At 33.4% G+C, this 20,533-nt stretch overlaps 3 protein-coding genes across 3 annotated transcripts; all 3 read left to right on the forward strand.

Moving 5' to 3' along the window:
* The first annotated feature begins 3,663 nt into the window (after positions 1-3,663).
* On the forward strand, positions 3,664-6,789 carry LOC108219877 (sugar transport protein 7). The gene is made up of 4 exons (XM_017393432.2): positions 3,664-3,965; positions 4,874-5,193; positions 5,463-6,089; positions 6,189-6,789. Exons 1-4 carry the CDS (start codon positions 3,821-3,823, stop codon positions 6,642-6,644), a joined length of 1,548 nt encoding a protein of 515 aa, XP_017248921.1. The 5' UTR covers positions 3,664-3,820; the 3' UTR covers positions 6,645-6,789.
* Positions 6,790-7,646: 857 nt separating this feature from the next.
* Positions 7,647-9,458, forward strand: LOC108222159 (SNW/SKI-interacting protein A). The gene has a single exon (XM_017396065.2). The coding sequence runs from the start codon at positions 7,921-7,923 to the stop codon at positions 9,328-9,330; it is 1,410 nt and encodes a 469-aa protein (XP_017251554.2). The 5' UTR covers positions 7,647-7,920; the 3' UTR covers positions 9,331-9,458.
* A 6,816-nt stretch (positions 9,459-16,274) lies between these two features.
* Positions 16,275-19,708, forward strand: LOC108219948 (uncharacterized). The gene is made up of 3 exons (XM_017393550.2): positions 16,275-16,393; positions 16,497-16,691; positions 19,121-19,708. Exons 2-3 carry the CDS (start codon positions 16,509-16,511, stop codon positions 19,397-19,399), a joined length of 462 nt encoding a protein of 153 aa, XP_017249039.1. The 5' UTR covers positions 16,275-16,393; positions 16,497-16,508; the 3' UTR covers positions 19,400-19,708.
* The last annotated feature ends 825 nt before the right edge of the window (positions 19,709-20,533 follow it).

Genomic DNA, 20,533 nt, shown 5'->3' on the forward strand with positions numbered 1-20,533 from the left:
TATTGATTAACTACCGCCAACGCTGAATCAGCTCACGGGTGTTTGGATGGTACATGAGAATGAGAATTGGGAATTGGGAATGTGAATGAGTATCCAGGCAGTGCGTAAGAAATGATTTATCCTGGGAACAGGATCCTCATTTCATACAACAAAATGACTAATCCAAAAACTAGCATATGAATTTAAGGGTCGCGCTCTGGAGAGAACCAGTCCCTGAAATAGAAATATAGAACCCCTAAGGCCTGAAATAGAAATATAGAACCCCTAAGGTTTCGCTGCAGAATCCTAAATTTTAAATAGATTTTTAGGATCTAAATCTACATGCATGTTTTTTTGCATGTGAAGTTCCGCCGCAGAACCTAATTAATACTAGAAATAAGGTAAGAAATAAGATAAGGGTTCTATGAGTTCTTTGTAATGGTTCTCTCTTGAACATAACTCGTGAATTTAAACACTAACATATGGATTTGAGGTTCTTATTTCCGTTAATCAGGCTCATTAACCGTGAATGAAATGCCCCAAAATTATTACATGTAATTATAACACTTTGTTGAATAATAAGGCATTAGTAGAAATGCAGCAATTTAGTTACGTAACTATTACTTCGTGTTTAAGTGATAATCCAACGTGATACTGTTATAGAAAACGATTGAAATCTTCCAGAGCCAATAGCTTATTATAACTAAATACTAATTATTAGTGCTATAACATGAAAATGGGGCAATTCATTTTCTGGCAAGTTCTTGTTAGAATATGCAGTCCAGCCAAATTATAACCCACCCAAATTAAGGAAAGTTTGATGAAGGACAAAAATACCTAATTATAAGAAAATCGGATGAGAATTTCTATCATTGAGTTTATGGCCAATTATACCAATTGAATATGTATTTGAAGCGTGGGAATTGAGATGTATCAATCTCGAAATATAAATTTTTGTAGGACTCGTGATTCATATAACTATATAAGAGTAAAGTCTGGAGTGGTGGTTGAAAGTGTTCAAATTTTTATAAATAGGTGGCTGATTTTGTGTGTTGTTAAGTATGAAAAATAAGGGTGTAAATTGATTATCAACCAATATTTTATTAAATTTTAGAAATTTTAACAACTATATTAAAATTATTCTTTAATTTTTAATATTTAATGACATATCGTTAATGGCAGTTGATGACCGTGAGTTTTTTTAAAAACAGTGAAAAATACATGCCAAATTATTGTTATTTCAAATATAAATCAACATTTTATAAAAGGACAAAAAGTTTAGCTGCGATCTAAAATTTACTCTATATTTATCAATTCTGAAATTATAATTTTCTTTATAACATACTATAAATGTTAGATATACACTGTTTTTGGAGTGAAATCGGTGAAAGAGGTCCATCTCAGATCTCAATACAACCAGGTTTAGTACTCCCTCCGTCCACCAGGTTCTTTACGTTACTTTTGGGCACACATTTTAAGACTCCCTCAAAATGCGTGCAAACAGTGAACATAAACAATCTGTTGGGACGGAGGGAGTAGTACTTTTAACGGACGAATATCCCCAAGATCTTTATCACTCACATAAAAAATAAGAAAGAAATCTAAGTACGTTTAAATTACATGATTAACTTTTGAAAAAAGAAGGTAGGAGTAGTTTATAGGATCTTGGGAGTACTAAAAGTCTAAAAGAGATTTGACAGATGCTCATGCGGGTACTGAGTCACTCCCTTGTCGTACATCAAAATTTATACCTGCGAGCAAAGCTCGACGCATATTTTAAGATTCTTATAAGATATAGGGGTCGTTTGGATGAGTTTTGAAATAAGTGTTTCTTTATTAACGTAAAAAAATTGAAATAGAAGTTAGAAGTGATTAAAGTGTTTGGGAAATAAGTAGGAGAACTAGCATTTGTAATTTTTAAAAAGTGCTTTTGTTTTTTTACACAAACGGGTCTAAGAAAAATAGAAGCCATACTCTCCCCTCGTCCCAAACAGGCACATAAGTTAATAAATTATTTTAATTTTTTTTTTCTGATTATAAGTTCAATACTTAAACTTATATACAAATATGATTTAAAATATACTCATTTTATTTTTTGAGATTTTTCATAGCAGGGGATGGGAGCTTGTTACGCATTTTAAGACTTCTATTAATAATAATTAAAAAATATTTTTAATTGTTTTCTTTAAATACAAAATTGATGTTTAAGTTTCTATTTAAAAAATTATATAAGTTCTATAATTATATTTTATAAAAAATTAATATATTTGTTACAAAAAAATCATAAAAAAAAATAGATGTACGGAGTAACAAATTTATGTTATATCAAGTGCATATAATGTTGCTATTAACCCGTTAATCAGAAAATGGAAAAACAAAGGACTTGTATTGGTTCCTGATCCTGTGGCTGCAAAAACTTTTAACTTACAATTTCTGCCATAAAAAGAGTGGACATTAAAGAGCATACCCAATTTCATAACACAGCCGACGACTTGAGGACAAAATATTTATCTGAAATGTCGATATCCAAAAATTAATGCCCTGTTGCTGTATCACCCAACTAGAAAAGAAATACCAAATGAAAGAGTACGAACTTTTCTCAACTTTCATATCTAACTTTTCTTATTTTCCTTTTTTTCGTAATTACAATCTGTTATATCAAATTTGTCCCAATCTTAATCCATACCGTCTCTTTTTTGTAGTGAAAAGTTATCACAATTTTAAATAAACTCATGAAGTATTTTATCCAGATTAATTAATTTTGTAGATCAATTAATTTATGACTTTTAACATATTATAATTAATTTTTATTCCACTCAAACAGAAGTTATCTAAAATCTCGTAAATCTACACATATTAACACAAATCACTTAGAATCTCATATACTTCAGAAAGAATTTTAGAAGAATGAAATACTCTATCAAATTGCCAAAATCCGTCCTTTTACAAAATATGACTGATTATTAATATTTGAATATTATGAAATTTTAGATATTTTTTAAAATCTTAAGAAAAATTTAAAATTCTAAATAACTCAAAATCTTAAGAGATTATTTGTAATCCTGGATGCATATATTCAGATTTCTAGGATTCGAACACTTTTGCCCCCTTTCTCAAAAGTAAAATCTTGACGGAATACATCCCTCAATTTACAAGGATGGTCCAAATCCGTAAAATCATAATAAATCAGAATATTTGTAAAATTTTTATGGGATTTTCGGAGGCCAGTGACATCTGAATATAAATGCTGTCGAAATATAAAGCCTTTCTATATCAGTTTTTTATTTTTTTTTTTATTTTTCGACCATATAATTAAAATTATTGTTTCTAAAATTCATAAACAGTACATATGAACACACGCCGATGTACAATCCTTTATTTTTTTTTTGCGCTGAATTTGAGAGTAAAAATGTCACACGTAATGACGCAGGACATAGAATAGTTTGTTGGTGCGGTAATAATGGTTTAGATGACGATGAATAACAAGGCATGTATCGAACCTTTGTTTCAGTTTAATATATCTGGGTAAGAGATTTTCTGTTTTCATTTCAATAACAACAACATTGGAATTTCAAAGCGGCAAGCTTCATTCATTCCAGTTGCATGCTTAAAGTCAACCAACTTTTATTTACTAAATCCAATACTTTTACATACTTAACCACTTGCTACTCAACTCCTATAAATAACTCAGAGAGATACAGCCAGAGAGAGAGAGGGAGAGAGAGAGATTTTTCTTGTTATATAGAGTAACACAGAGAGAGAGAGAGAGAGAGAGAGAGAGAGGGAGGGAGAGGGAGGGAGGGAGACAGGGGGAGAGAGAGAGAGAGAGAGAGCGAGAGAGATGGCAGGGGGGTCATTTGGTCCGGCCGGGGTGGCGAAAGAGAGAGCTGATCAGTACCAGGGGAAAGTGACCTCATATGTGATCATTTCTTGCATTGTTGCTGCTGTTGGTGGTTCTATCTTTGGCTATGACATTGGTATTTCAGGTATTCTTCACTAATCTTATCCATCACAGCTACAGTTTTGTTTTTAGTTTTTTATTTAATTCATTGTGATGATGGCATTATTTTATTCAAGAAGCAGCCTGTGTTGACTTATCTTCGAAAATGATGAATTTGTTGGTACCAAAGCAAACCAGAATTTGAACCTCTTTGCAGATGAAAAGATTTGAAATCATGAAGAAATTAATATTTTAACTTGCAAAATTAAAATGACTGCTAGTCTATCTTATCCCGACTCTTCATATTGCTTCAAGTAAATGTGTCGGACACTCGACACTCAGATATAGGTGGATAGAGACACTCCGACACTTATTTTACGCCAAAAACATGTAAAAATTTTAGAATATTGTTGAGTTTGACATTCGGACATGTATATATGTTGGACATTTTTAGCCGAGTCCAGGTAACATAATTACTAGTAACAGACTGATCTTTTTGAAAGAGAAATTAAACGTGCCCTCAAGATCATGTAGAAGCACTAGACCCGAGAAGAGGGCGTGTTTTGGCTTTGCGTATCAATGGGCTTGGGCAAATGAACATTAAAGAAGGATTCTCTGCCATGGCTAATCAGGTTCTGCACAATTAGTATCTTCCTAGGATGTATGAAGTAAGAGAGCGCTTTTAACAGCAGTGAAATGTATGAATTTCTTATATAATGGAGATATTCTTGTCGGATATGTTGAGCAAACAAGAAGAAACTATAGTCTTGTATTCAACTCGCAAGTGTTTAACTGTTCCCAGTGGCTGCCTGGCAGAGACATGTTTAGTGATTTTCTGTTTAATAATCGCTGTTGCTTTAGGGACGTAATGTTGCCACTTCATTTGCGGTTCTGCTTAACAAAAATAAGAAAGAATAAGGAGTCATACTAACAATGAACCTGATCATTCAACAGGTGGAGTTACATCGATGGATGAATTTCTTGAGAAATTCTTCAAGACAGTATACAGAAAGAAGCAACATGCTCATGAAAGTAACTACTGCAAGTACAACAATCAAGGGCTTGCAGCATTTACTTCATCTTTATATCTTTCTGGTCTGGTTGCGACTTTGGTGGCATCCCCAATCACAAGGAGGTATGGACGTCGAATAAGTATAATCATTGGTGGACTCAGCTTTCTCATTGGAGCAGCTCTTAATGCATCTGCAATCAACATAGGAATGCTTCTTCTGGGCCGTATAATGCTTGGTGTTGGCATCGGGTTTGGAAATCAGGTATTCTCCTTCACTCACACGTGGTTCATAATTTTCAGTAACTGAGAAAAAATCTTAGCAAGTTAATATGCTTTGCGATCAATTGCCTCTATGCTAAAAGAGTAGAGAGGCTGTTTCCACAACCCATGGCTTAAATAGTACAAAAAACAGTAACAAGAGCATTTTACATCAATCTATAGTTCTCCTGAAAGCAGTGTAATTAATTTAGCGAATCATTACATTGAACATCATAATGTTGATCTATTGATAACTATTACTGCAATTTACAGGCTGTTCCACTCTATCTGTCAGAGATGGCACCGACTCATCTGAGAGGAGGCTTAAACATGATGTTCCAGTTAGCAACGACTATGGGAATATTTACAGCAAATATGGTCAACTATGGTACATCTAAACTCCATCCATGGGGATGGAGACTCTCACTTGGACTGGCTGCGGCACCAGCTCTCTTAATGACCGTGGGGGGAATACTACTTCCAGAGACGCCAAACAGCTTAATTGAACAAGGCAGGAAAGAAAAGGGAAGACAAGTTCTCGAAAGAATCAGAGGAACAAAGAATGTGGATGCAGAGTTTGATGACATGATAGATGCAAGTGAGCTGGCAAACTCAATCAAACATCCATTCAGAAACATCCTACAGAGGCGAAACAGACCACAACTGATCATGGCAATCTTCATGCCAACGTTCCAGATCCTAACAGGAATCAATTCAATTCTCTTCTACGCACCAGTGCTCTTTCAGAGCATGGGGTTCAAAGGAAATGCTTCTCTCATTTCGTCAGCCTTAACCGGAGCAGTTCTTTGTTCCTCCACAGTTGTGTCAATAGCCTTGGTGGACAAATGGGGTCGAAGGCCTTTACTGATATTAGGGGGTATTCTGATGATTGTCTGCCAGGTAATTTTACTATAGATTGTAAAGTATATATATGCTCAATTGCTTCTACATGCCAAAGATGTTAACATTTTCTATATTATGCTCTCCACCATCAAACAGATTATTGTTGCAACAATTCTGGGACTCAAATTTGGTGGCGACAAAGAACTGACAAAAGGCTACTCAATAGTGGTGGTGACTTTCATCTGCCTGTTTGTTGCAGCATTCGGAATATCATGGGGTCCTCTTGGATGGACAGTGCCAAGTGAAATATTCCCCTTAGAAACTCGGTCAGCAGGACAAAGCATCACAGTGGCAGTGAACCTCTTCTTCACATTCGTCATAGCGCAGTCTTTCCTTTCCCTCCTATGTGCTCTAAAGTTCGGTTTTTTCCTTTTCTTTGCTGGCTGTGTGACGATCATGACAATCTTCGTCTACATTTTCCTTCCGGAGACAAAAGGAGTTCCTATCGAAGAAATGATACTAATGTGGCAGAAACACTGGTTCTGGAAAAAGATTGTGTCTGAGCATTCTAGTGACAGTATTGTGAAGCCTGAGAATTCATTCCAGGCTTAGAGCAGCAGCTCTGTTAGCATAAAATTTGAAAGCATTGTGAAAGAATGTATGATTTGTATTGTTCAGCATTGATTGGGGGAGGAGGATATGAATCTTGTAAAGTTAATACATGCTTAAATGGATAACTTTTACTACTTCCTTAAAATTGTCAGACGTCTCAGAACAGGTTTGGGTGGCCTTAAACTTGGATGAAGCTAGTTCAAGGCCAGTCAGATGGGTAAAATTCAGTATCATTACATGAAAATCATTTTTTTAGCAAAATTGCCAAAGGTATTTAAATTTTTAAAATTGACAAGAATACTTGTTTCTAGAATTTGGACTTCAATATCAACACGGTACCCATTTCTAATCCAGATTTTTCAAAAAATTATTATATCTTTTTACAATATTTTAGTCCTGTTTTTTTTAGGAAAATAGTCTTTTTGTTTTCAAATCGTTTAACACATATAATATCAAAAAAATATTTAAAAATATCACAATAAATCTCGAATAATCCAACACAACAGCTGTGAACATAGTAACATAGTAGTCCAATATTCAGAATTATTAGTTATATAAACCGATATTGGAGTAAGAAACATCCCTAAAATATAAATAATTTTTGGTTGTGAAAGGTGAGTTTTTGCGGTAATTATCGCCGTCTCATATTTGATACAAGTCTTACAAAGATTATCATGTAAGTCTTTTCTGAAAAAATTACTGAAATTCATAAAAAGGCACACAAAACATCAATACATAAAATAAGGCAATTTATTCAATTGGGATTTTAAAAGATTTTTTTTCATTCATGAAATTCGAGAGTATTCAACTCGAATTTTTAAAAGTGTATCAAAATCTTGAGATATGCAATTAAGATTTCAAATTATACTACAAAAATTGACGGCATACAATTAGAATTTTAAATTATTCTTTTAAATCCGATGTTATTTAATTAAAATTGTTTAAAATCTATTAAAATTTAATAGTAATCAAGTTTAACACAGGAAAGAGACGTATCTTTGGTCATCTGGGAAAGCCTTGGCGATTGGATCAAGATCAATGCGATACTTGAGAAACAAGGCAAATGTATTCCTTTTCGATTAATGGCCGGGCCCAGCCCAACTGAATTCTAATTGGAGTTGGTTGTTGATTTGGAGTGTAACTATTCTATTTTGAGTTGATATCGATTTGTTTGTTTCGTGATATATATCTATAAATATATGGCGCAAGGACTTGTTAATTTTGTGCTAATTTCTTGATTCTACTAGTTGTGCTTCAGCAGTTTTTGATCTAAGCTATGAAGATTTTGAAAGATGAGATGGAGGAACAAGAGGATGATGATGATACTGATGAGAGAAAAGAGATTGAAGATAAGACCATGTTGGAGACTAAGATGGCCCTGGAGAAAATTGTGAATGCTAGGTTGAGTAGAATATCGTCGGCCACAAAATCATGTATCAAGTACAAACCTTCACAGCGGTGTTCTTCTGCTTTTAATTCTGGTGCAAAGGAAAGGATTATTAGGATGGTTGAGATGCCAGTGGACCAGCTGGAGCCACCAAAGTTGAAGCACAAGAGGAGGGTTCCTAAGGCTAATGGTTCTTCACCCCCTGTGCCCGTTATGCAATCTCCGCCTCGCCCTGTCACTGTTAAGGATCAGCAGGATTGGAAAATCCCACCATGTGTATCTAATTGGAAGAATTCAAAAGGTTATATGATTCCACTTGATAAGCGTCTGGCAGCAGATGATGGTAGAGGTGTTGAGGAGGTTCAGATTAATGACAACTTTGCAAAGCTCTCAGAAGCTCTGTATGTGTCAGAACAGAAGGCAAGAGAGGGTGTTGCTATGCGATCAAAGGTTCAAAAGGAAATGATGTTGAGAGACAAGGAGAAGAAGGAACAAGAATTGAGAAAACTAGCTCAAATAGCTAGATCAGAAAGAACTAGTGCTGCTGCTGCCGATAAGTGTATGGTGGATGTTGATGACATGAGAGGCCGAGACAATGATAATGGCAGAGAGAGGGGTGCAGCAAGGGAGACAAAGGAGGAAAGAGAAGATAGACTGAGGAGAGAGAAGATCCGCGAGGAGAGGCGCTGTGAGAGGGAAATAGAGAGAAGATTGGAAGCAAAGGATGCTGCAATGGGGAAGAAAAGTAAGATTACCAGAGACAGAGATCGTGATGTCAGTGAAAAGGTTGCACTTGGAATGGCGACTACTGGAGGAGCACGAGGTGGTCAAGTCATGTATGATACACGATTGTTCAACCAAGACAAGGGCATGGCCTCAGGCTTTGGAACTGGTGACCAGTACTACAACGTGTATGACAAGGGGTTGTTCACTGCCCAGAATACTCTTTCAACTCTTTACAGGCCAAAGAAAGATGCAGATGCTGATACATATGGCGGTGAAGATCATGAGCAGCTAGACAAGATAATGAAGACTAATAGATTCAAACCTGACAAGTCATTTACCGGTACATCTGACAAAACTGGCCCAAGGGACAGGCCTGTTGAATTTGACAAGGAACCAGAAGAAGCTGATGATCCATTTGGTCTGGATCAGTTTTCGACCCAGGTCAAGAAGGGTAAGAAGGCCTTGGACAAGGTTGGAGGCAGCGGTACAATGCAAGCTAGGGCTGGATCTTCTATGCGAGATGGCAATGAAGGTGGTCGCAGTAGAGTTGGCTTTGAAAAAGGTCAGCACTAGAATTTGCTTTCTCACTTGCATATGTAAAATAAACTTGTTTTCCTTTCTTAAATTATGTTTGAACTTATAGCTGCTTTCCTAGGATATTATGAAACATTATGCAAGATATAATCAATCAGATTCATCGATTTTTTAGTCTTGTCTTCTTCGTTGTAATTTCGACATAGTAAACATTAAACAAGCATGACTAAACTCTCCGGCCTTTCCTTATAATATGGTACTGATTTCATATTCGTCTGTCTGAGACAACAGAGAATCAGCAACTCAATACCAGGTCGAATCAATTCTTACTCGTTCTATTTTCCTAATAGTTTCGTCTTTCCTATGGACGGTACAGAATAATGCATATTGCCTTACTCACTGAATAAGGTACATCCTCGCATTGCAGTAACGTTTAAGAAATCACAAAACTGTGCAAGTAGATGTCGATCAGGCAGCTGAAAGCGCGAAAGTTACAAACAGATCCAACAGGCGTCCATAAATTTTGATTGTCTGACATTTTTTTCTCCTGCTCTCGTATCATTAGCATCGTTTCCGTCATTAATTCTCTCCCTCGACCACGCTACCAGACTTAAATACAAAAATACTTTTTCAGAAAAAATGTTTGGATTGAACCAGTTCTAAACTCGTATTTTAAAATTTCGTAATTTTGTGAAATATGATAATCAGAAGGCATGTTCTGTGACTGAATGTTACTGAATATGAGAATATCTGCAGATCCATAACAACTTTTCTCTTCATACGAAGAGGAGTTTTCCCTCTCAAATTCTTTTGGCTCAGAGTTATTATACCTGCTTTCTGGATTTGTGTGACTGATGCCTCGGACACCTTTTGACTCTAAGGAACCTGTTGTAAGACTAGGATCACCAGCATTCAGATTGGCACGATCACGCATCTTTTCATATACAAACTCCTCACCTGTATGCAGAGAGTGATTATGTACAGGCTTAGCTTCTGTGAAATTATGCTCCGAAGGCCTCACATTGGAATTTGCACGTCCACTAGGATCCCCCCTGTAACGCTGAGACGCGTGTCCAAATTCTACACTCTCTGCTTCTCTGTTACTAGGTTGGAAATGATTGTAGTTTTTAGAATGTTCCATCAGACAAGTTTAAGTTTTCTACTTGTTGAGAGTTTTCGCTGACAAGAGTTGATAATTGATCCCTGGAAGTCAAACAATAGACAATTGAGGATTCTCAGTGCAACTAAACTCTTTGATATTGCATCTGGTTACCTAATAACAATACGAACAGCATACAGTTCAGAAACCAGCAGCAAATATAAAGTTTTTAAGCTGATACTTGTTCCTAAGAAACAACGAATTTTGAAAACAGTATTGAATGGATTAGGACTTACAATCTTTAAGTCGGTTGAATTATCAGCAGTTGGGAAAGAACTCTCTCCACAGACACGAGATACTTCTTCCCTAGCCTTTTCCTGCCATTCTTGGTGCAGCGCTAAAAGGAGAAGTGCCCAAGTCAAATGATTAGCAGTTGTTTCCTTACCTGCAAAGTAGAATGTCTTGCATTCATCTATGATTTCTTCGGAGCTCAATTTCTCTTCCTTATTTTCTTGATTTTTATAAGGATCGGAGACATCAACAAAGTAAGTAGACATTTCGGGCTTTCTTTTGTTTTCAAGTGACAAAGTACTAGGAGATTTACTTGCATGTATTTCCTAATCAACTTCAACTCTGCGTTTTTCTGTTAGTACGTGATGTTGATTTCCAATTAATTTAGAGCTGTTAACTACTAATTACTTTGAAAGTACTAAACATTTGTGCAAGAGACCTTATATCATATTGTTGGAAATTAACAGTTAAAATCACAGCAACAATGTACTTATATTATATAAGCAAGAACAAATTAACGAAACCACCACAAAACAACATGCACGAAGATCGTATACAAATAATCTGCAAGATATTTCCATGGCATTTGTTAAAAAGCAAAGCCAATAAAATTGCTCATTTGTTAGCTAGGGTGCCTTGTGAGGTGAATTGCTTCAATGATTTTCTATCTCCTCCACATGTAATGTTGGAGAGTATTTTATTATTTTGTATGATGTTTCATTGATTTAATGCAATTTCCATCTTTCAAAAAAAAAAAATAAGTGCAACATACTCATTTTCGAAAACTTTATTATCCTATACTCCTTCCTCAAAAGCATATTTAACCGGATTTCTTAAAATTATTATCTCTGTCACTTTGATTCTAAAAAATGCCATGACCATATATATATATATATACATATTATATTTGCTTTAAGTAAATAAAATAAGTAATCACAAAATGGTAACTATATCATATACGGGACTTTAAAAAAATAGGCAAATTTTCAAGATCGTAGATGAGTGTTCAAATTTAATTTTCGCGATTTAATAAAAGGAATTGTTAATATTTTTTTAAAAAAAATTATCATATCTTATTTCATTTTTTTTAAATAATAACTTACTTCTCGTTACAAGTTAATTTTAGCAATTTTTAAAAATATAAAAATGGAATTTGATTATTAATTTAAAATTTTAAAAATTTGTCAACGTTTCTGAAATCTATTTATATAATAATTCCTGAATGATGCCCAGTCACAAAGTCCACGTAATTCGTTAAAAGCCACGTAAATGCCACGTAAATGCCACATAAAATCCAGCTCAATGGTTACTTTAAATATGTAATCTCATATTTTCAGCCTTGATTTATGCTTCCTATTCTTTGGATGTTATGACACAATTAATTCGTGTTGAATGGCTGTCATTTTTGGTATGTATCCTATTTTTTCTTTCCTTTCTTACAATCATTCCAGCTTTTATTTTTAATTGTCTTAACCAATATGTAAAGCATTGATTGTTTTTCAAAATCAAATCAATTCTTATCATCTATTTTAAAAACTCAAATTCATCGGTATCTCTCTCATCTTTTTTATTTTTCTCCTCCGGTTTCAAGTATGTTAATTGAATAATTAGTATAACTTGCAAGGGAAGTTTACTAATTGTAACAGATTTTATTTTACTTATTTTGATTCTTTTAATTGATTTCATATGTGTGTGTATCCATATATTTGTGTATCTTTAATTGTAATTAATTACTTTCAATTTCTCCTTGATTAAATATAGGAAGACATCCTAAGCACTCTGAAGACTTTATTGTACGATGTTACATGAAAAATTAAAAATTCAAAAATTGAATTATCTCTTAAATTGTTGATCATCTTATCTTAAAATATTTAAAATAAAAATATTTAAGAAAATTTTAAACAATAATTTTCTTATCTTTATACATTTAATTTATTTCACATCTACAATATATTTTTGTATATTTACCTATTTTTAATTGTAATTTTTTGCTTATCTCTTTCGAATTAAATTTGTAAAGACTTCCTAAGCACTTAAAAGATTTTTGTATGATATTGCATTAAAAATTCAATAAATTGAAAGAGTGATTACCTCTTAAACTGGTAATCGTCTTTTCTTAAAATATTTAAAAATAAAGTATAGTTAAAATATTTTCATAAGATTATATTAAAAAGAATAAGGTATTAATGCACGAATAAATATATTATACTTTAAAAAATTATGATTTGACTATTATTTTGTTAAATTTATTTATGTGTTATTGTTTTCTTCATTATTTTATTTTTTAGTTTTAATAAAGTAATTCTTATATATAAAAATTGTGAGATGCGTCATTATATATGTTTTACTCTCTTATCTTTTATTTTAAAATAAATATGAAATTAGTTCAAAATTATATACTAAAGCACTAATTATATACTAAAGCACTAACAGAGCGTCGCAATGGTAGGGTGTGTGAAGCAGCATTTGGTTGATATTTAAGCATGCTCAATCAGCTGCATAATCAATGCTTTTTATATATTTAATTGGTTTGAATTTTTTTAATTTTATTTGAAAAATAATATCTTTTGAGGATCAGAAATTGTAAGCAATTTAGAAGGGACATGTGGTCAATATTTAGCTCTACTTGATTATATGCATGATTGGTGCTTCAGAATGGGAATGGAGTGAATTTCATTCGATTCTTTTCATTACCATCTAAAAATTTGCAAAATTGGAATCATATGGTTGTCGCTCTTCAATTTTCGATTCAAATTTCCTTGATTATAGCTTTCGTTAAACAATAGTATGACAAAAATTAAAACAACGATTTTATTTATTCTAATTTGTTTGATTGATTTCATATCTATGTATATGTATATGTCTATATATCCATATATTTGGTAGAGAGTGGATATATATATTATGCTAATTTGTTTGATTGATTTCATATATATGTATATATGTATATGTCTATATATCTATATATTTGGTAGAGAGTGGATATATATATATATAACCGTCATCAAGACCTCATATCCTTGATTGTTTGTATTCATCTTTATTTTTATTTTTCTTTTTTAAGGCTGATATGGTAATTTTACATTGGAGTGGATCAACCCATCAAGCTTCCGGTTTGACCCCGCATCTTCTTATTCAAATTAACACTGCGATGAAATATTTCGGATCTTCAAGAAACCCGACCCGAGTATCGTTGGATCTGAGAGCCCATTCAAATCATATCACGATCATCTTATCAAGATTAGAATTTCAAAATAGCATTAATCACGCATCCTTAAATCGTGTCACTGATCACGACGTCAGTTCATATTTAAGCTTTACTACTTATTTGCATATGATATTCTTATCAGATCAAAGCAGATGATTTTAATTTCACATTCAAAACCATTTTTTCTTCCAAGCCTCTAATCGTGACGAGTATGTTTTCTTGCTTAGTTTCCGAACTGATTTGTGTCCTCGGTTGGATTTTACTGCGGTACTACTGATCTTGGCTTTTTTCACATTAATTTCTCTACCTACGAACTTTGCTTTGCGCATATTTACTTTATTTAATAATAGAATTCTACTTATCTTGCACAAATCGCGTTGATCCGTGTATGCATCAGGTAGTATCCGTCAAAGTCCTTTTGCGACGATGCTTCGACAAGGGATGACGTCTCGAAGTCAAAAAGAGAATAACACCATTGGTCGTGAAATAGGTTTGCACTATTTCCAGCTTAATTTACAATATTTGCTCCATTGTGTATATTTGTTTATTCTATTATTGTTGAACGGGTTCTGAAGTTTGTTGTTTGAACGCTGCAGGTATCATAATCAGTATATGATTTTGTATTTAACGTGTTTGATAATTTGCTACAGAGAAAAGCTGAGAAATCCGTCCTCACGATTTCTATTGATTTCATGTTCCAGGAATTTGAGATTATTTTTTATTTCTAACGATTATTTTTGCATAATTTCCTTTCGTATTGATAGTGATTAGGATGCATATATGTACTCTAATGCATTTATTGAGCCACTTTTTGTTATTGAGTTTTCCTTGCAGCTGCTGAATAGAGATGATTCGTCCATGCAACTATCGGATGCTCATCGTGTGAAGATTTATATTCACTTTTCCTCAACATCTGCTTATTGATCTAGACTTTTTGTTTACATCTTATCGTGTGTCATTGTTGTTTGACAAGAACCACCGAGAATGAATATGACGCAATTTCTGTCCAGATGCATGAATCTAACCTGCTATAACTCATATGTAAATAGGAAAAAGTAGTCAAAATATTGATTTTCAATGATTTTGGCATTTATTTCTTTTGTATAATATGTAGATGTTTCCCTATTCACTATATTCAAGTTTCAAATCTAGACTTTTTGTTATAATTTCAAATTAATGAAGTCCTTTTTCACTCCACAATTTTAGCTCTTGATAAGAAAATTTTTATATATTAGATTTTTTAATATTCGGATACATGGATCTCGATTGTTATAGCTCATATGCAAATAGGGAAGTCAGACTTTATTTGATTTCCACTGATTTTGACATTAATTACTAAAATACTTTTCTATTAAATTTTTGCAGTTTCCATGTTCATTATATTCAATTTTCAAATCAAGATTTTTTGTTATAATTTCAAATAAATATCTCACTCCATAATTTTAGCTCTTGATAAGGAAGGTTTTATATATTTTGACTTTTTAAATTTTTTTGATACATGGGTCTAGCCTGCTATAACCCATATGTAAATAAGGAAAAACAGTCAAAATTTATTTGATTTAATTAACTGATTTTAGCTGTTATTATTACAATACTTTTTTGTATAATATATACTGGTTTTCATATTCAATACATTTAATTTTCAAATCAAGACTTTTTGTTATACTTTCTAATCAATGGAACACTTTTTAACACCACAATTTAGCTTTTGATAATGAAATTTTTATATATATATATTTTTTATATTTCCCGATACATGGATATAGACTGCTATAATTTATAGCAAAAAGAATTTAAAATTTAAATTTATTTAAAATATTTTCAAACGATAATTCAAAGTATTGATTCTAGCACAATCCCACAAATTATGCATTCATTCTATCTTTTGTTTTTAACTGTCTTAACTAATACGTAAGTATTGATTCGATAAGTGCTATAATTCAAAGCATTTGAAATTTAAATTTATTTAAAATATTTTCAAACGATAATCTATTAAAATGGTTGAAGAAACGAAGACCACATAAGGATACTAAACCACCTGGTTGTGAAATTGTTTCTTCAAGTACCTCCAGAGTCGGAGCTTATGGTCTAACTTGACTTGCTCAAAATAAGAATTGCAAGACTAATACAAATATGATGCATGAAGAAATGATGGGTGGTAAGTCTGATGTTTTCATATCATGGACGAAGTATTTTCATCCGGGTTATGTTGATTTTAAATGACATTTTATTTTATTAAATTTAATTTTTAATTTGAGATTATTTGATGGTTTGATTTTCTGTTCTTAATCATAAAAATTATTTCGCAACGCCAAAAAAACAACAACTACAATATCAGGACACCCATGCGCGGAGCGCGGGTAAGAAAATCTAGTTTAATATAAAATTTACTAAAGTCATTCTTATAACCAAAAAGGCAAAACTAGTTCTTGAAAAATCATTTTTACTTTTAATAATTTAGGAGAGCACCCGAGTAAACTAGGGTTTCTGCGGATCTTGCAAAGGTGAGTTTTGGGGTTCTTCCACTCAACTACACACACAAACACACACTCTTCTGTACATGAATCTTTAAATGCTTAATTGAATTTACATTTTGTTTGGCATTAGGGTTTAAGAGAGATGCCTCTGTATGATTGTATGCTGTTGCTGAAGCCACATATAAAGATGCCTGATGTGATGGACCTTGTTTCTCGTGTGGGCAAGCATATTTATCAAAGAAATGGGGTTCTTACTGAGTTGAAATCATTGGGTACTGTTCACTTGGGCTATGGGATCAAGAAACTTGATGGCAGGCACTTTCAGGTATCACCCTTTTCAATTTTTCTGTGTTTAGGTCTGGGATTTTGTTTTTCTTTGGCAAAGTTTGCTGCTTTATTGTGTTTTTTTTACTGTGTCAAGTAAAATTATGTGCAATTGCTGTAAGATTGCAATCTCCCCCCCCCCCTCTCTCGGTCTCTCCCTCTCCCTCTCCCTCTCCCTGTCCTTCCCTCTCTCTCTCTCTCTCTCTCTCTCTCTCTCTCTTTCTCTCTCTCTCTCTCTCTCTCTCTGTGTGTGTGTGCGTGTGTGATTTGGGGTCTTGATATATTGTGGGATTATTGATTGAGATTTTATGAGGTTTACTCAGAGTGGAAGAAATGTGTGCTTGCTGAAAAAATGAGGTTTTTTTAATCGAAGAGGAATGGTTTGGGAGGGGATATGGATGAGAAAGAATTCAGGTTAAGGACTATTCGATTTTGTTTGATGCTTTTAAGAAACTCGATTGGGGTTGAAATTTTTTTGGAACCCATGGTTGCCTTGAAATATTATAGTGGCTGTTCTTGTTGTATAAATTTTATCAGAGAAAAATGTAAAATGGCAAAGAAATTACATTTGGTGGATATATACAGTGTTTTTTACTCTTTGCATTGCTTTGCAATGTTCTTATACATTTATGGAATGTGATAAGGACTTGTATAATTCTTTATAAGTTATAGTTTGGGAATTACGATTTGTTTTCTAGTTTATATTTTATTGTTAACTCTTGGTGGTTTCTTTGTTTAGTTTTACTTGTCTTGAATTGATCTGGATTCTTATTTGCTACCTGTTTCTGGAAGTTGGTATGATAGACTGTGTTGCTTACAGATGAGCAGAGTTTGTGCCACAGTGGTACTGAGGTGTTGCTTGGTAGTACTGAAGAACTGTCCTCTGTGTTGAAAGAATTTTAGCATGATCTATATATTAATAAAACTAATTGCCTGCTCAAGAAGAATCACGGGATGTATTATATAAGACAGAATTACAAGATTTTTTTAGTGCTAATGTTCTGTAAATAGTGTCTTTCTATCAGTCTTTGCATCTACTAAATTGTAAAAATTTTAATCAAAATATATTTGAATTGAGTATGATAAGAAAAGAAAGAACATATTGACAGTTTATAGGTATCATGTTAAAAAAGCTCTTGGGTTTAAGTCACCAGTCTTTTCATTTTTCTTTCATCTCTTCAATATTTTGTTCTGGTCATGTATACCTATATGTTGAAACTTGAGAAATTCTGATGCACGTAGTAAACATTCAATACTCTAAGCATCATTATTATGGGGACAAGAATAACTTGGGAGTTGGTCCATGACAGTATACGGATTTTTCAATGTTAACTCACAAACGGGGCTGCATGCTGAGTTCTGAGCAGAAGTGTCCAACAAAGTTTCAGATGTTCTGAATTATAAGTACATGTTATGTATCCTTTCAGATGCTCTGAATTACATGAGTGTGCATATCAGGGTACCAGCAACCAAATTAAACCAGCACAAATTATGTTTTACCTGTTTTATAGTATTATCACTATAAAGACTACCAGAACCCTGTTGACCCTTGTAAAGTAGTAAAAATATAATTAAACTAGAGTTAGCTTCAGCTTTGTGCCACTTATCTGTTTTTCAAATCTGGCCTTTTTTTAGAAAATTATACTGTCTTGTAGGTTATATAAGATAAACTATTGGTTGCTTATATTCTGAAAAGTATATCTTTGAAATAAAGTCATGTGTTAAGACTTGAACTTCTACTATAATTTAACTGTATCTAATGTAGCTGTGGTCCATAGCTTTCTAATTGCATGAACTGTTATATGAAGCACTGCCAAGGTTCTGATATTAGTACCCAGAAGACAAAGTTGGGCGTCTCAATTTCATTGATTATACTCAAGATTGTTTTTCATCTACATTCCACAATTCATTCCTCATTACTGTGACCAGATGTTAAATATCTCAAAGTTATAAGATTGAAATAAATATCACTATAAGAGTGTAGACCATCCAAAAATAAGCACATCAAATTGAAAATTTATTCTGATCATTTAAAGAATTTGTATTTCGATTTTTTCATCCGAACTTTGTTGAGTCATCGCTGTTTGATTCACAGAAACATTGCTTTCTTCTAGTGTATAAAAGTTTGCAAATTTCACTTTTACATTTGGGTCAATACTATATAGTTTAAAGTACCTTTCTTCGAGAAAGGGGAATAGGACCAAATAAATAAACTCGAAAGAATCAAATTGCACTAAAAACTGCTATTGATAAGATTGATATTGGTTACCTTTACCTTGTGCTACAATATTTCATATTTTACCTCTTGAACTGTATACATTTAGTTTTCTCCATTCTAATTTGTGACTTGAGTAGCCAGCCCTCACAATAGGAAAGAACCACTAGTTTTTTTTAATATGCCAGGGCACTTACACATTGATTATTGGATAGGGACAACTGTTGCAGATGACAATGATGGCTCCACCTAGCATGAATAAAGAACTCCACTATCTAAACAAGGAAGATAGGTTGCTGCGTTGGCTTATGGTGAAACATAGAGATGTAAAATTCGGATTGGACTATCCACTTGAGGACGATGGAAGAGGTGAGTTAAGCAAGTTCAGGAGCAGACTCTTTGACAACGAAGATAAAGACATGGATTTTGATGACGAAGATGACGATGATGATGAGGAATATGATGTGGACCAAGATGTGAAGTTAGATGAATAAATCTTATTGATTTCATTATGTTAGTTGAGGTATGTTGTTCTGTCTTTGGCTGTAAGAAATGTTTGCATTGGATATCAAGGCGCCTTTCTTTTTTGACCGTTCCTACAGGTTGAACTTGGTTAAACATGTTACACATATCCTCCTAGTATAGAATTTATGGTTGGTCGGACCTGTGATTAATAATCTTGGGGAATCTTGAGCCCTATAGAACTTAACCCAGAGGGTTATCTATGTAATTTAGTGCTCTTAATTATTTATTTAGGAATGAGCAGAGCATGGGACAGCAATGTAGGCCCTCGGCTTCTGTTATGCAGTTATGTTCTAGTTACAGCCTGCCAATACTCGCTGAAACTAAGGTAATAGCAATTGGCCTACTTCGGGTCCTATGTTTATATGGACCGGAAAGCTGATCGATATGTATTTCATATTAGCTCTGTAAAATTTTTATGGTTGCCAGGTGATGCATTGTTGGTCTAGTTGAGATTAGAGCACTTGTTAGTTAATCATACTGGCACCTGACAGTTATGCTTTGCGTTTATTTTGACGGATGACATGCTCCGAGTTATCGGTGTTGAAATGTGCTAATTTGGAGATTATTAAAAGATATTTATGAGCACGATTGGATAGCCCAAGTGGTGGGCTTATCCTCTGTTGTCCCGGGACACCGGGTTCGACTCTGGCTCACCCGAGAATTATTAGAACAGATACTAATTTGTAAGGCATATAAGCTCGCATTGTCAAAAAAAAAAAGATATTTATGAGGTACAAAAGAAGTCGGGAGCAGTGGAATGGTGATGTTTTGTGCTGTGCGAGAAATTGCTGTTCTCAATGTTGTGAAATGATGCAGCATGATTCAAAAACTAAAACTGTGATGAAGTTGAAATATCAAGTGCAAATTTACACGAAGAATGCATGCCTGAATACTATTATATAACTAATATGGATCGCTTAATCTTGTAATTCCAAACATTATGTTTAGCAAATTAATCCTTCCAGTTATTGTTAGTTATGTTAAAGTAAAAAATTGCAACTACGAGGTTTCACCATAATTTTTAGTTTTTTTGCCTGTAGGAAGAGATATATTATCGTAAAAAAATATATTAAAACAGATATTGCGTTATGAACCTTTTTTTC

Source organism: Daucus carota, chromosome 5, assembly GCF_001625215.2.
Source record: "Daucus carota subsp. sativus chromosome 5, DH1 v3.0, whole genome shotgun sequence".
In the NCBI taxonomy this organism is placed as follows: domain Eukaryota; kingdom Viridiplantae; phylum Streptophyta; class Magnoliopsida; order Apiales; family Apiaceae; genus Daucus; species Daucus carota.

What these genes read in the sequence shown, in the direction of transcription:
- LOC108219948 (XM_017393550.2), top strand. Translation starts at nt 16,509, where the DNA reads ATGCCTCTGTATGATTGTATGCTGTTGCTGAAGCCACATATAAAGATG. An exon ending in TTGATGGCAGGCACTTTCAG is followed by an intron (nt 16,692 to 19,120) that starts GTATCACCCTTT and finishes ATTATTGGATAG; the next exon opens with GGACAACTGTTGCAGATGAC.
- LOC108222159 (XM_017396065.2), top strand. Translation starts at nt 7,921, where the DNA reads ATGAAGATTTTGAAAGATGAGATGGAGGAACAAGAGGATGATGATGAT.
- LOC108219877 (XM_017393432.2), top strand. Translation starts at nt 3,821, where the DNA reads ATGGCAGGGGGGTCATTTGGTCCGGCCGGGGTGGCGAAAGAGAGAGCT. An exon ending in CTATGACATTGGTATTTCAG is followed by an intron (nt 3,966 to 4,873) that starts GTATTCTTCACT and finishes ATCATTCAACAG; the next exon opens with GTGGAGTTACATCGATGGAT. An exon ending in TTCTGATGATTGTCTGCCAG is followed by an intron (nt 6,090 to 6,188) that starts GTAATTTTACTA and finishes ACCATCAAACAG; the next exon opens with ATTATTGTTGCAACAATTCT.